Genomic DNA, 13,320 nt, shown 5'->3' with positions numbered 1-13,320 from the left:
GGTTACTCAGCTCAGGAAGCAAGGCGTGCTAAAAAGATACTCTCCTCATCTCTCTCTATCCAAAAAGTTCCTTTCTTTCTTTCTCTGTGTCTCTATGCAATGCCAGTAACCAGCAAGAGAAGAAGAACAAAACAAACAAACAAACAATGGATCCAACCATTACCCAACATGCCTGCTTTTGTGGGGGAAACACTCCATCAATCTTAAATTAGCTTCAACTCAACAACACATTCTTATCATTTCAAATCAAATACGAGTTTACTAAACCCTTAAATAAATCTGTATCCATTATTACTTCAAACTCTCAAATTGGCAGAGCCTTCTCAAATACTGTACCCTATGCGGCTCACTCTTTTTTTTTTTTTTTTTTTTTTTTTTTTATTTATTTAATAAACACGTGTCAAGTGTATATGAAAGCGGGGGTGTTGAGCACACTTGGTAGTGCTGTCGTTTTGTGTTGTGACCCGCCCGTGATTCATCTCACTCTCTCACCTCCGACCATCCAACAAGCCCGAGGATGGATGCCTTCAGAACGCCAAGTCAGCAACAATTATTGTCATATTATAATTGCCTTATGCCACGTCAATAATTATTATGCGATTTGACGCAGCCGTACTACAACCCCCACTCACCCCCTTTGCCTTTGCCTTTTTAACTTACCACTTTTCTTCGCCTTTTTCTTATACTCGCGTGCCTTCAACTTTACACGTCACCTTTAAATTCTAAATTAGGTGGATTAACCTACATTAATTTAAAAAAAAAAAAAAAAATTAAACTATTTTTGTAAGAAGGGAATGGACGGTGATGAGGAAGCAAGGCGTGGAGAGAAGGTTAAATCAAATGGGTAATGATTCGGTGTGTGCGTTACTAGAGTCGAAGAAGTTAATGTAAGTAAGACAAGAAGTCAAATCAAATCAAACCATCCAACCTTTTTTAGTTCATGGATTTGGGTTCATCCCAACGGTTTGATTCTTCACAATCATATTTTCTTTTCTTCCACATATTCCATCAATATTCCATTTTAATCAAAAGTAATTAAGAGTATTAGTATTATTAGTATAATTATAATGTTTCCCACTTATGTTATTCTTATCTTTCTCTTTCATTTTTTGTTTTTGCTCATAAAAGCAGGCGCCGCTATTTTGCCCAATATTTATTCATCAATTATAAAGTAATAATAAGGTGGGATCCATCCTCCAATCATTTTTAAAAATGGTTAATGATAATTCAAATGATATTATTACTCAAGTTTCCTCATTTTTACTGCACTTTCTTTACTTCTTACTTCAATGTGTTTAAAGCAGTCCATTAATATTAAATGTATTAACTTTCTCTGGCTTTTTAAGATTGTTGTATTGTGATAATAATTATTAGAAGCATGAGATTGGAAGTTAAAAAGGTGCAAAGGAATTGAGGAAATAAAGGGTAACCATGTTGATGACAACCACCAAGGATGCCTCTCTACTCAATTATAGTGCCTCTTTCTTCATCGTTTCTTCTAATGGGTACCTACACTTCTAATTATTCATTATTTAGGTCTATTTTTTTATTTGATTTTCTTCGACCAACAACTTCCAACAATCAACTCTCTCATTCTCTACTAATTAAATGGGTATGAGATAAAAGACGCTCAATTATATATAAAATTTAAAATAAACTAATGGGTACAAAAAAAAAAAAAATTGATGAAATACAATGGAGATGGCTAATGGCTTTCACATCATCTATCTTGTTTGTCCTTCCTTCCTTCTTCTTTATGGAAAACGGAATTAGAAGTGATTGGTAGCATTATTCATATATACATATGCTCTATCAATCCCCACTTTCCCCTATATATAGGTAGGCCTATATATATATATATATATATATATATACACACGTCCATCATCATCGTATAACTCAACTATTTATGACATTACATCATTGGACACAAGGTAAGAAGTTCAAATATTCACTTACTATAAAATATATATAGATTCCTCTTTGGCTTTTCCTTTCGATCTTCCTCTAAAAGTTTTTAAAACATGTTTGCCAAGGAGAGTTTTGTAGACTCTTATAAAAAATACTTTGTTTCCCTCTTCAACTGATGTGGGATCTCACAATCCACTCTCTTTCGTGATCCAGCGTCATTGTTGGCACACCACCCTGTGTCCACCCCTCCCCCTTCAAAGCTCTGCATTCTCGCTGGCACACCACCCAATGTCTAGCTCTAATACCATTTGTAACAACCTTATCCACAAATATTATTCTCTTTGTGATTTTCCTTTCATGTTTTCCAAGTTTTTAAAACGTGACTATTAGGGAGAGATTTTCACACTCCTATAAAAAAAATGTTTTGTTCTCTTATCCAACCAACGTGGGATCTCTAATTAAAGTATAAAAATTTAGGCGGATGAGCCTGGTATAGTATGATTACACTGAGTTAATAAATATTTAGGCAAATAAAAAAATTATAAGAATCTTGTTTGTTTACTAAAAGAATTGGATAAAGAAAAAAAAAATGAAATGCTTAAAAGTAATAACAAATTATAATTGAAAATTGCAGAGTTCATGATTATGTGCATTGTATTGTAAGCATCCCAATCTCAACTGCCCAGTCTTCTTTTTATTATTTAATTAATTTTTTGAAGAATATATATATTTTTTAATGATTAAATAATGTATTAGATATGTTATAATCACAATAAAGTCATTATGGGAGAATGAGATCGTGGTCCATATTAACTGTGTTTTTATAAGTTTATAAGATCTCAAGGTAGTATATTGAGTATAATAATAAAAAAAAATAATTAAAAAGATTTTATGATTTTAACATTAAAAAAATATGAAATTATGTATTATATGCAAAAGGCATTAATATTCCTGGAAATGTCCTACAACCACTCACTCTCATTTGGGGCACCCTCCCAGAAAGGCAAACCCCACATGCCTTATTATAACCTTTTTTAATTTTTCGTATTAATTTTATATCATCTGCCAAAAGCCAAAAGGTGTTTGGGTCACACCTTGCCCAATTATTATATTAATATTTAATGTGGTAAATCATTAAAGCTTAAGGTATAATTAAAGAAATTATGAACATCAAGCATAATTAAAAAAAATATATATATATATATATCTAAAATTGGCCCATGAAGTATGGGCCTTAATTGTTTGGCCCACTGGAAAGGGAAGGGGCATTGGGCTTCAATTCAACCAAATGGGCCACTAGAAATGCTCCCATCAACAATTCGAACTTAGTTAGTTAATATTCATTAATCACTTACTAACTTAAAAATAATTACTTTTACCACTTCTAATCAATATTCATTAATCATTCACTAACTTAAAAATATAATATGATTTTTTTTTTCTTTTTGTATTAGTTATAGCTAGAAAATATAATATGATAAAAGGTAAATTGTTTTATAAGGGAAAAACAAGTGCAAGCCGACAAAGAACATTTCCCATATGGAAAAAGAAAACACTCACCCAATGTTCCACAAGCTTTGATTCATAATTTTGTCCAGACAGACAAGAAAAAGACACCCTCCCTTGTCTTTATTATCCACATATTACCAAATATTATTAGGTTGTCTTTAATTATAATATTTGTGTATACACATGCACGTTATTGAAACATATATTATTAGAAGAGCAATGATTAATGGTGGGTTAATAAGAATTATTAATAACATAAAACAATGAGCAACATTAAGCCAATTATTGCTAATTATTAGTGTTACGTTAAAAAATTGAAATTATTATTTTAACCCTTCGAGGGTTATTGCACGTCAACTAAGTCCGCAGCGAAAACGTAATTTTACAGTTGTCTGTAGTCCACGTGCGGGCCACCCAGTCAATTCTCTCAATACGCTTTATTTATCTTTTTCCCTTTTTGGAATATAATTTGGTACACAAATATAAAAAAAAATTGTTCAGACCTTCAAATAACAGCGGCGCCGATAGATATTGTCCATTTTATTTGGATTCAAGATTTAGTTAATTTTGAAACTTAGTTTGCCGGAGAATGAAAGGGTGGGAGTGAAGTGGATTTTAGGGTTAGGGCTAGGGGTGAGGATTGACGAGTGATTGGGTCCAAGACAACAGATGGGTGAGTTGTTTGCGGGGGCCCATTTCCAACTGTCGTCTTTCTTTCGCCAGCTCTTCTCCCTGCCCCCACTGGCATGGCACCCCATTTACATACTCTGTACAAATGAAAAAGAAAAAGAAAAAGAAAAAGAAACCCTCTTCTTTCTTGCCTTTCACAACTGCTCTGTTTCTGCCCTTTTCTTCACTTCTTTCCTCTGTTCTTCCTCCCTAAACCCCATCATTCTTCTTCTTCCATTTTCTTTCCACCTCTTCTCCTTTCAATTGTTTTCTCCTCCAAGTCTTCACTTTATTCATTCATTCAACTTCCCAGTCCTCTCTGCTTTTTAGTTGGCTTGTATAAAGATTATGATTTTCTTGCTTGCTTCTGTATTGGGTTTCATTTTCTGACTTACCCACATACTGTTTTTTCCTTTTTCTTTTCCTTTTCTGTATGGGTGTGCCTTGAATTTTGATCGACCTTTGTCTGCCATTACTTTCTGTTCTTCACTGTCCAACTCACTATCTTTATCCCCCTAATTTTGTACCTGGAATTCTATGTTTTCGTCCATGAATCCTGTGCGAATTCGCACTTTGTTCTTTCTTCTCTACTTCTCCATTCTTCTTCAGCATCATTCCCTCTGTTCCTCATCTCCCTCGCCCTTAGCTTGTACGGATACAACCCGGTTATGCACCTCGTTTCTGGCTTTTAAGCCTCAGCCAAATCAGACGCTCTCTGTGATCCAGAGTATGTTCGACGTATTGCCTGAAGATGTCACTGTCGAAGGCAATGGCCGGGACTATGTGTTCATCAGGAAGAATTGCTCCTGTGCCTCTGGATTGAAGAAATACATCACCAATACCACTTTTACCATCAAATCGAATCGGGGTTTTGTGTATGACATAGTCTTGGAAGCGTATGATGGGCTTGCGCTGTTGCCCAACACCACCCGAATGGCGAGGAACGGCGCTGTTGTGTCTTTGCGGCTGTTTTGTGCCTGTTCAAGTGGGCTGTGGAACTATTTGATGAGCTATGTGATGAGGGATGGCGATACCATTCAGTCTTTGGCTAGCCGATTTGGGGTCAGTATGGATAGCATTGAGTCGGTGAATGGAATTCAAAATCCCAGCAATGTCACTGTGGGTGCTTTGTATTATATTCCCCTGAATTCGGGTTCGTGTTTCTTTTATCGAAGTAATTTTATTGAGTTATGATTTCCATTGCCATTTTTCGTTTAACTTGTGAATTTTTGTAGTTCCTGGTGATCCTTATCCATTGGAGACCCACATTTCTCCTGCTCCTACTCCTGCTCCTTCCTATTCTCTCAACAATTTCTCAGGTGGATATGAAGAACTTTGCTTTGACATTTCTCATTCAGACAACATGTACTTGCTTCTTGCATACTTTTAGGAAATCATCCTTAAAGTCAACTAGTTGATGTAATTGTGTCTGGGAACAATATTAAACTTGGTGGTCCTTTGTTTTTGAGTTAAGTCAAATCTACTGACTTAAATTGAAGATTATATCTAGTGATCTTTCAGAGGAGCATTGACTATGAAATTCGTGTAGAACTTCTATTTGGGAGGAAGCACTGCAGTTCTTCTAGATCCTTTAGGTTGTCTGTTTCCACATGTTCTTTGTTTGCTGCTGCTTATTTTTCAACTCGATCACTATTATGAAATCCTTCCCCTCAAGTATTGGCCTTACATTCAACTTCTGAGTTCTAATCACTGCCTACTTTTGTTATGAACTTAAGAAAAATTGTGACCCTATTGCATTATGAATTGCAGATAATGCTGAGAACTCCAAGCGTCATCCTCCATATATATGGATTGTTGGAAGTTTGGGAATTATTCTTGTTCTGATTTTATTAGGCATAGGAGGTTATGCTTGTTGTAGGTGGTCGAAATGCTTTTCTAGATTAAGGAGTAGCCACTCCAAGGATCCTGGTGCCAAGGTTTCACACAAGTTCCATATTCTTGGGAAGTCAAGTTTCTGCTGTGCTTCAGGAAGGTATATTTGCTGTAGTTCTGCAGATTGGAAACAACCCAGCATGGAGTCGAGCGATAACCAGAGTGCAATTCCAAAAGGTAACTAGAAGCACAGTTAATAGCCTATGCAGCAATTCATTATACTTTAGTTGCTTCAACCTTTGTTTGCTAAATTACTCGAGAGATGTCTAACTGTTACTTGAATCTTCTTTCATGAAGCTATTGAGAGCAATGTATTCAATGTAGACAAACCTGTGGTTTTCTCCTGCGAAGAAATATTTTCCACGACCGATGGTTTCTCCGAGTCAAGTCTGCTTGGCCATGGAACTTATGGTTCAGTGTATCATGGCATCCTGCGTGACCAGGTTTGTGGTTATCTACCCTGACATCTTCAAGGCATTCTACTGGACTAAGGATATCGGTTTTGTTGGTTGCCTAACGCAACGAATCTGACGTTTTAGGAAGTTGCTATAAAGAGAATGACTGCAACAAAAACTAAAGAGTTTCTGGCAGAGATGAAAGTCCTGTGCAAGGTTCATCATGCAAACCTGGTAACCTTCTAGTTTTCATGAATGCTGATGTATTTATTTCCACTAGGTTACAATTTGAAACCTTGACTTTTGCTTGGTTTTGTTTTTTCAAGGTTGAATTGATTGGTTATGCAGCCAGTGAGGCGGAGCTCTTTCTTATTTATGAATATGCTCAAAAAGGTCCACTCAAAAGTCATTTACATGATCCTCTGAACAAGGGTAAGATGCATTTTCACTCCATTAATCAAATCATTCCCTAAAGCTTTTATCTTTTGTGAATTTCACTATTTCCTTAGATCTTGTAAGACTATCTGTTTAGTTTATGTGAAAAAGTTAATCATGCCGCTTGTCATCGTGTGTATATTAATCATTCACGTTAGTCTCCTAATTACAGGTCATACATCACTCTCTTGGATTATGAGACTCCAAATTTCTTTGGATGTTGCGAGAGGTCTCGAATACATTCACGAGCACACTAAACCTCATTATGTCCATAGAGATATCAAGACAAGCAACATCTTACTTGATGGTTCATTTAGGGCGAAGGTGATATTTAAAGCACCCTACAGTTCTATCTGTTGAATTAGGCAAAGTAGCTTCCACTGAAATCCTGCTCTCCTTCTATGCTTAGATTTCTGACTTTGGGTTGGCCAAACTTGTTGGAAAAACTAACGAGGGTGAAGCTACAGTAACGAAAGTTGTGGGTACATATGGCTATCTGGCTCCTGAGTAAGTGATGAGAATTTGAAGGATGTAGATTTCTTGACAACATCTTTCTGAACTGTTTCTTTCTCTAACCCTCACTTGTTGTAGATATTTGAGTAACGGACTTGCTACAACTAAAAGCGACGTGTACGCTTACGGTGTTGTTCTTTTTGAGCTTATATCGGGAAAGGAGGCAATCATACGAACTGAGGGCACGACTTTGAAAAATCCTGAAAGACGTTCGTTGGCATCCATTGTAAGTTTTATGATGCTGGATATATATGGTACTTTGGAGATAAATGTTTTGTGTAGAAGTATGTGCATTTGGTGCTCTAACCTTTTGATGCATTTTATGCAGATGCTAGGTGTTCTTCGTAACACACCTGATCCTATGAATATGGGAAGTCTAAGAGATCAAGTTGATCCAAGTATGATGGATTTGTATCCTCATGACTGTCTATTCAAGGTACATTCATTCTGAGTTCTGAGTTCTTCTATCAGTAAAGCCAATGAAACTTCAACATTCAAACACGTTTCTCTCAGTGTTGGATTGCGATGCTGATTTGTGTATTTATGATGATGTGTTTGGTACACTTGTGTTGTGTGGTAGGTGGCGATGTTGGGAAAGCAGTGTGTGGATGAGGATCCCATGTTACGACCGGACATGAAGGAAGTGGTGATATCGTTGTCACAGATCCTACTGTCTTCAATAGAGTGGGAAGCGACTCTAGCTGGTAACAGCCAAGTTTTCAGTGGTCTTGTCCAAGGAAGATAAGATAGTTGTGCCGCCTACTTTTGCCCATTTAGCCTCTCCCCTCATTCATCTTCCTGCATGGCTCGAATGCACTCGGTAAAGTCATGTGCCTGGATGGGGCTACGGTGTTGAATACTCTTCCTCTCACTTTCTAAAAGCCCACAACAAGTGCATTTATTTTGTTTGAATGTCTGCCATCAGGAGTAGGAAACGCTACAATTTAAAGTGTAACTAGTGTTGAAGTGTAACAGTGTTGGATGTATATTACTTCTCTTGCTTTTGCTTTTGCTTTTGCTTTTGCTTTGGATGAACACTAAATAAAAAGCACAGAAAAAGGCCAAGGAGTTATGAATCAAATTAAAACAAACTCATCCCCATGCCCCACATTCAATTCCATAAAATTGACAGTAAAATTTATTTATTTTCTTAAAATTCACAAATCTACTCATTGTTTCGCAATATATAAATTTAAATTTATATCGAACAGATCAGTTATTTTTTTAAAATTTTAAATTTGTGTCGACCCTAATAGATATAAAATTCAAATTCATGAACCATACATAAAACTCAAAATTTACTAACTTATAATTTTTTTTTTTCATGTAAAAACTTAAATATATATATATATAATCTTTTTTCTAAAATAGAAATGGGCTTTGAACAAAGCCCAATAGAGTGCGTTGGCCCATTCTATTTTGCACTAATGAAGCTTTCACTGTAGATTCTGGAACGTTGTACAACTACAGGCACGTAAAAGCCCGCCATTGGAGAGATTCAAAAAGTGGGAGAGAGAAAATTTTGCGGGTTTCCGAAGGGGAGTCTTCCGGCGGCGATTAGGATGCCGATGAGGGGGAAATCAGGGAAGAAGCCACTGAGGGATGTATCGAACCAAAAATACGGCCGAACTTCCTCCAAATCTGTCGCTACTGCTAAGAGAAAGGAAGATGATTACAAGTCTAAGGTTGAAGAGCAAGATGATGCTCTCGATCGTCTTCTTCTGGTTCAGTCCGATCTCTCAGCGTTCACTAATCAGGTATCTCTCTCGAACTAGCCTCCTTTTCGAGAATGGGTATTCGCTCTGATTCAACTATCTGCGTAACTTTTGTTCTGTTCATCTTGATTTTCATGTGTGGATTGGTTTCATAATGGTGTTTCGTTTGGGTTGATTTCTGTTTCAAAATTGGGGAGAACGGAAGTGAATTAGACAGGGCATAGTAAGCAATGAACTTGTTTCTTCAAGACTTTTGTTCTCTCCTAGGTAATAAGGAACAACACATAAGTTTAGAAGGGTAGATTACGTACATATGAATTCTAGGAATTAATGAACTTAAAGGTAATTGTGTGTTCTTAAACTGGGCGGTACACAATTGCACCTATTTTAAGATTCTCTATAATCTTTGTGGTAGTTGGTTGGTTCTTCTTTTTATTATGTTGCATAATTTCATCTTACCGTACTGGATTGGCAGATTGATGAACTTGTTGTGAAAACATTTGAACTGAAGGAAATGGGGAAACAAGGGAGGAACCAGATCGAATCTTTCACTCATATCTTATCTGATATGCTATCTTCTTTTAAGGTAATTTTTCAATTTTCATTAAAACTGATTTTATATTGCAACTCCATTCATCCTGATAGCTCGTGTGGGATAATTTTCTTAAATCCAGCCATGGGTTCCCAGACTTCAGAAGGTGCTCTCTTCTCCATCAAAAGGTATTGATGGTGATATAGAACAACCCTTGTCTAGTGAAAGCAATGTGATGGTTAACGATACGGAAAACAGTGTTATTGACAGCCCAGACCAAGCTGAAGTTCGAGATCTGATCTCTCCTTCACCCCTCGTATCATGGCGTGCTGGATGCAATATTGAGAGAGGAAGACAATTGTTTTTACTCACACCTCTTCCTATTTCTAAATCACTCTCATCTAAACATGTGAAATATTCTAAATCTGCACTTAGTGGAATGACTTCGACCATAATCGAGGGCGCACAACCATGTTTTATTGCATGTGGAGATTTAAACGAGAATGAACTTGAAGGTAAAATACTTGAGCCTGGCAAGCCTTCTGGTCCTGATTTAACAACACTAGGGGAGAATCTGCTTGAAGGTAATGGAATTGCGCCAAGTACTGGTAAGCCATCTGGGTCCAATTTAACTAAACTGGGGGAGAATTTGTTAGAAGGTAGTGGAATTGTGCTTAGTGGTGTTGAGCCTTCTGGGTCTGATATAGCACAAGTTGAGATAACTCATCAGCGTGGATTTGCTTCCCCACCTATGTTATCAAAGAAAAATTGCTCTATGCTAGTTATGACTCCCTGCTTAAAAATGTCGCCTCCAAAATCTTGTGTGCTGCTCGAACCCATTTCTGAGTCATCACATAAAGACAAAAAAATGGTTTATAAGGCCACACCTTTTCCCGTTGGAGTTCAGGATTACTCCTCTGGCGGTGACGCTTCTGATGGACTGGCTTTAAAGTACCCAGAACTCTTGGGAATTCAACAGGCTCACAAATTAGAAATTAGAAAGGAGGTTGAAGCCTCACCAGACTGGTTTATGTCACCTCCAAAAACATGTGTTTTACTGGAGCCGTCTGATTTTCATTCAGTGAAAAGTGCTGCTTGTTACGGATGTCACGAAGCAAAGAAATCTTTCGGCGACGAAGGTATTGTTCTTATATTTCAATTACCACACTTCCCTGCTCATGAATCAGTTTAGATTCTGTTTTATTATAGATAATTTTGATTATATCAATGTCGCGTTTGGCCTATGATTTGTGATACGTTTCTGACTAAAAAAATTTACATAAAGGTCCAGTTGGGGTCAGCTTGCCGCACATAGATAGCACTCCCATGTTGAAGGAATGTGAAAGTGTATTTCGGGTTGGCAAACGTGCTGGAGAAGAGACTCTTAAAAAAGAACTCTGGCTGAAATTTGAAGCAGCATCAGCCAATCCATATCGTTTTGATCAAGCTCTTCAAACGACATCAAAGAAAGTTTTCCTGGACATGCTGGACGAGGTTTCATGTGATTAGTTGCGGAACTGCTGTTACAACTTTGAAGTGCGAACCGGGAAGGGCATTGCATTAGATGTTACGCTTGTGCATTCCTCGGCCAGGTGAAACAATCTTGTAAATTGTACTCTTCTGTACCTTAAAGGTGCGTAGAAAGATAAACCCTGTAATGATGCTGGAAAAGAACATGCTCTTAAGTGTAGGAGGCTACATTTTGCCCATAAGCATGAGCAAAAGCTGTATACGATGGTTGTAAAAATCATTCCGGTGTCATCGTACTCTAATGTACACGACATTCCACAGATATTCTGAGCATTTTATATGAGCGTATTTGAGTAAATGAGTCGGTATAAATTAAAGATTTTGGAATATTTGGGCTCTGATTTATACATCTATCTTTAAGCTTGCCAAGTATAATCTTTTCTTATGATCGTTGATGTTGGACAACCTCTCAGCTTGGATTAGAGATGCATGCACCTCCTTGCTATTTCAAAAGCATCCTATATTGTTTGACTAGTGGACAGACAGCTAATTGGGAGAGAAAGATTTGTACAAAAGGGCGAACACTTGCTTACTTTCCATTTACCAAGAAGTTAAGACAAGGGGCTTTGAACAACTTATATGCATGAACTCCATAAGCTTGCTAGGAAACTTAACAACTAAAGTTTGAAGTGCTAGCCTTTGGTTGCCCATCATTCTTTACTTGGGACGACTTGCAACTTGACTCGGACCAGCTTGCCTTTTCAGCTGCTCAGAAAACAACACAAATTATAGTAAAAATCCCAACTTTTTGCTTCTTTTTGTCAACTGAGTAGTGAGATATAAACCTGAAAGTAAGCTTCGAACTTCTTTCTCAGAGATGTATGTTCTTTTTTCAGTCGCTGGAAAGTCCTAAAGCATCTTAACATGTTTACAGAAGGCATCAGAATCAGTATTAAAAAACTACCATATATGCTCGTAGGTTAATCTGAGTGTAATCGTGATGAGGTTAAGAAAAAGATAATACCCTTCTCCACTTCCAGCCATACAGTATTCCCTAAAAAGTGTGCACTGATCTTTCACCTTTCTTGCTCCAATGCTGCATCATTCATGATTAAGGACGAAACATGTTTTATTAAAGCCGACAGCGAATATAGCTAGCTTTATGATTAATTATTGTTCTTATTCTTTCTTCTTTTGTGACTTTACCTTGAGATATTTCCCTTGAACTGTTGCATATAGCTATCCAACTGATTGAAGTCTAGAGGGCTCTTCTTTCTGCACTGAAATTGATTTGTTAGAATGGTGATCATTACAACTACAGAAGGGAAAGAGTTTGAGGTTCTGAATTTACTTACAATGCTTGCTCTAAGTTCAGGATTAATCTCGACGAGTCACGGTAGCATAGAGTTACAACTTCCTCAACAAAGTTTGGGTTAGCATCATCTTGCAGCTCCTCCAACTGAACGAATTGTTCATCAAGGAGTCCCTGAAGAGAGCAATATCTGGTTTTAGTGCTTTACATCTATAGATTTAATAACAGATGTAAAGGAAAATGGATGCTTAAGTGAGATAAAAAGGACCTGATCAAAGAGTGACTGTCTCATGCTGTTGATCTGCCTCAACAACTGACTCCTTTCCATCTCAAGCAAAATATCAAAGGGAGAAAACAGAACAGAGTAGGAAGATTATGGAGTGGTGATGAGTTTAAGTTACATAATGGTTAGGATCCAGAGGTTTATAAAGAGGAGAAACAAGAGAAAAGAAAGAAGAATAGAGGAAAGCAGTGCATGTAGGCCAGATGCTGAGCTTTAGCATCTGAGCCTCCAAGAGGAAGACTGTAGGAGAGGAGATGGCGGCTGTCATATTCCCCCAGGTTTAGAGAAACTTAGAAGAAGTTGCCAGATTTCAGTCATTCGTAGCATATTCCATGCACATACCATATTTAGGTTTCAATAAGAATATATCTTCATTTAGAGCCTTTCGGCTCTTTACGCACTAACCATAGTATTCTGTAACACCACTAATAGAGAGTGCAAGAGCATCAGGAGTTTCCTCCTGTTCATCTGCCATTCCTATGTGAGAAAGATGTGCACAGAAGAGGTGTATTATAGTGTCACATCTGCAGCTTCTTTTGGTAATGAGCTAAATATTTAAAGAGCAGTGGAATATAGTGGGAGACAAAGGATCAGAATATTTCACATCATTATCTCCTGTAGTTGTTAGCTTAGAATCTCACTCTGGACATTGATATTACCCTTCTACACAAAAATGCATTTTT

At 37.1% G+C, this 13,320-nt stretch overlaps 3 protein-coding genes across 4 annotated transcripts; 2 read left to right on the top strand and 1 right to left on the bottom strand.

Annotated features, from left to right (window-relative positions):
* The first annotated feature begins 4,196 nt into the window (after nt 1-4,196).
* Nucleotides 4,197-8,335, top strand: LOC111788686 (lysM domain receptor-like kinase 3). The gene is made up of 11 exons (XM_023669121.2): nt 4,197-5,242; nt 5,325-5,408; nt 5,860-6,159; nt 6,280-6,425; nt 6,522-6,611; nt 6,704-6,809; nt 6,985-7,136; nt 7,222-7,319; nt 7,404-7,551; nt 7,654-7,761; nt 7,906-8,335. Exons 1-11 carry the CDS (start codon nt 4,627-4,629, stop codon nt 8,068-8,070), a joined length of 2,013 nt encoding a protein of 670 aa, XP_023524889.2. The 5' UTR covers nt 4,197-4,626; the 3' UTR covers nt 8,071-8,335.
* Nucleotides 8,336-8,765: 430 nt separating this feature from the next.
* LOC111788679 (uncharacterized) lies at nt 8,766-11,431 on the top strand. Its single transcript, XM_023669113.2, has 4 exons — nt 8,766-9,082; nt 9,516-9,626; nt 9,715-10,711; nt 10,858-11,431. Exons 1-4 carry the CDS (start codon nt 8,888-8,890, stop codon nt 11,079-11,081), a joined length of 1,527 nt encoding a protein of 508 aa, XP_023524881.2. The 5' UTR covers nt 8,766-8,887; the 3' UTR covers nt 11,082-11,431.
* On the bottom strand, nt 11,422-13,284 carry LOC111788680 (histidine-containing phosphotransfer protein 4). Of its 2 annotated transcripts, none has more exons than XM_023669114.2 (6): nt 12,623-13,284; nt 12,398-12,528; nt 12,249-12,317; nt 12,067-12,138; nt 11,888-11,960; nt 11,422-11,807 (listed from the first exon to the last, which is right to left on the bottom strand). In XM_023669114.2, exons 1-6 carry the CDS (start codon nt 12,680-12,682, stop codon nt 11,760-11,762), a joined length of 453 nt encoding a protein of 150 aa, XP_023524882.2. In that variant the 5' UTR covers nt 12,683-13,284; the 3' UTR covers nt 11,422-11,759. The 2 variants fall into 2 exon arrangements, with proteins under 2 accessions (XP_023524882.2, XP_023524883.2); XM_023669115.2 differs by having other exon boundaries at nt 11,888-11,951.
* Between the last annotated feature and the right edge of the window lie 36 nt (nt 13,285-13,320).

The sequence above is a fragment of the Cucurbita pepo genome, chromosome 2 (genome assembly GCF_057944985.1).
Source record: "Cucurbita pepo subsp. pepo isolate OVF chromosome 2, ASM5794498v1, whole genome shotgun sequence".
Classification (NCBI taxonomy): Eukaryota; Viridiplantae; Streptophyta; class Magnoliopsida; order Cucurbitales; family Cucurbitaceae; genus Cucurbita; species Cucurbita pepo.
This window is presented reverse-complemented; position numbering and strand designations above follow the sequence as displayed.

Bases quoted from the DNA above. Each gene is read 5' to 3' on its own strand.
- LOC111788679 (XM_023669113.2), top strand. From the start codon at position 8,888: ATGCCGATGAGGGGGAAATCAGGGAAGAAGCCACTGAGGGATGTATCG. The intron at 9,627-9,714 runs GTAATTTTTCAA...TCTTAAATCCAG, and splicing joins ATATGCTATCTTCTTTTAAG to CCATGGGTTCCCAGACTTCA. The intron at 10,712-10,857 runs GTATTGTTCTTA...ATTTACATAAAG, and splicing joins GAAATCTTTCGGCGACGAAG to GTCCAGTTGGGGTCAGCTTG.
- LOC111788680 (XM_023669114.2), bottom strand. From the start codon at position 12,682: ATGGAAAGGAGTCAGTTGTTGAGGCAGATCAACAGCATGAGACAGTCA. The intron at 12,318-12,397 runs GTAAGTAAATTC...ATTTCAGTGCAG, and splicing joins CTGAACTTAGAGCAAGCATT to AAAGAAGAGCCCTCTAGACT. The intron at 12,139-12,248 runs GTAAAGTCACAA...TGAATGATGCAG, and splicing joins TTCAAGGGAAATATCTCAAG to CATTGGAGCAAGAAAGGTGA.
- LOC111788686 (XM_023669121.2), top strand. From the start codon at position 4,627: ATGTTTTCGTCCATGAATCCTGTGCGAATTCGCACTTTGTTCTTTCTT. The intron at 5,409-5,859 runs GTGGATATGAAG...TATGAATTGCAG, and splicing joins TTCTCTCAACAATTTCTCAG to ATAATGCTGAGAACTCCAAG. The intron at 7,762-7,905 runs GTACATTCATTC...GTTGTGTGGTAG, and splicing joins CTCATGACTGTCTATTCAAG to GTGGCGATGTTGGGAAAGCA.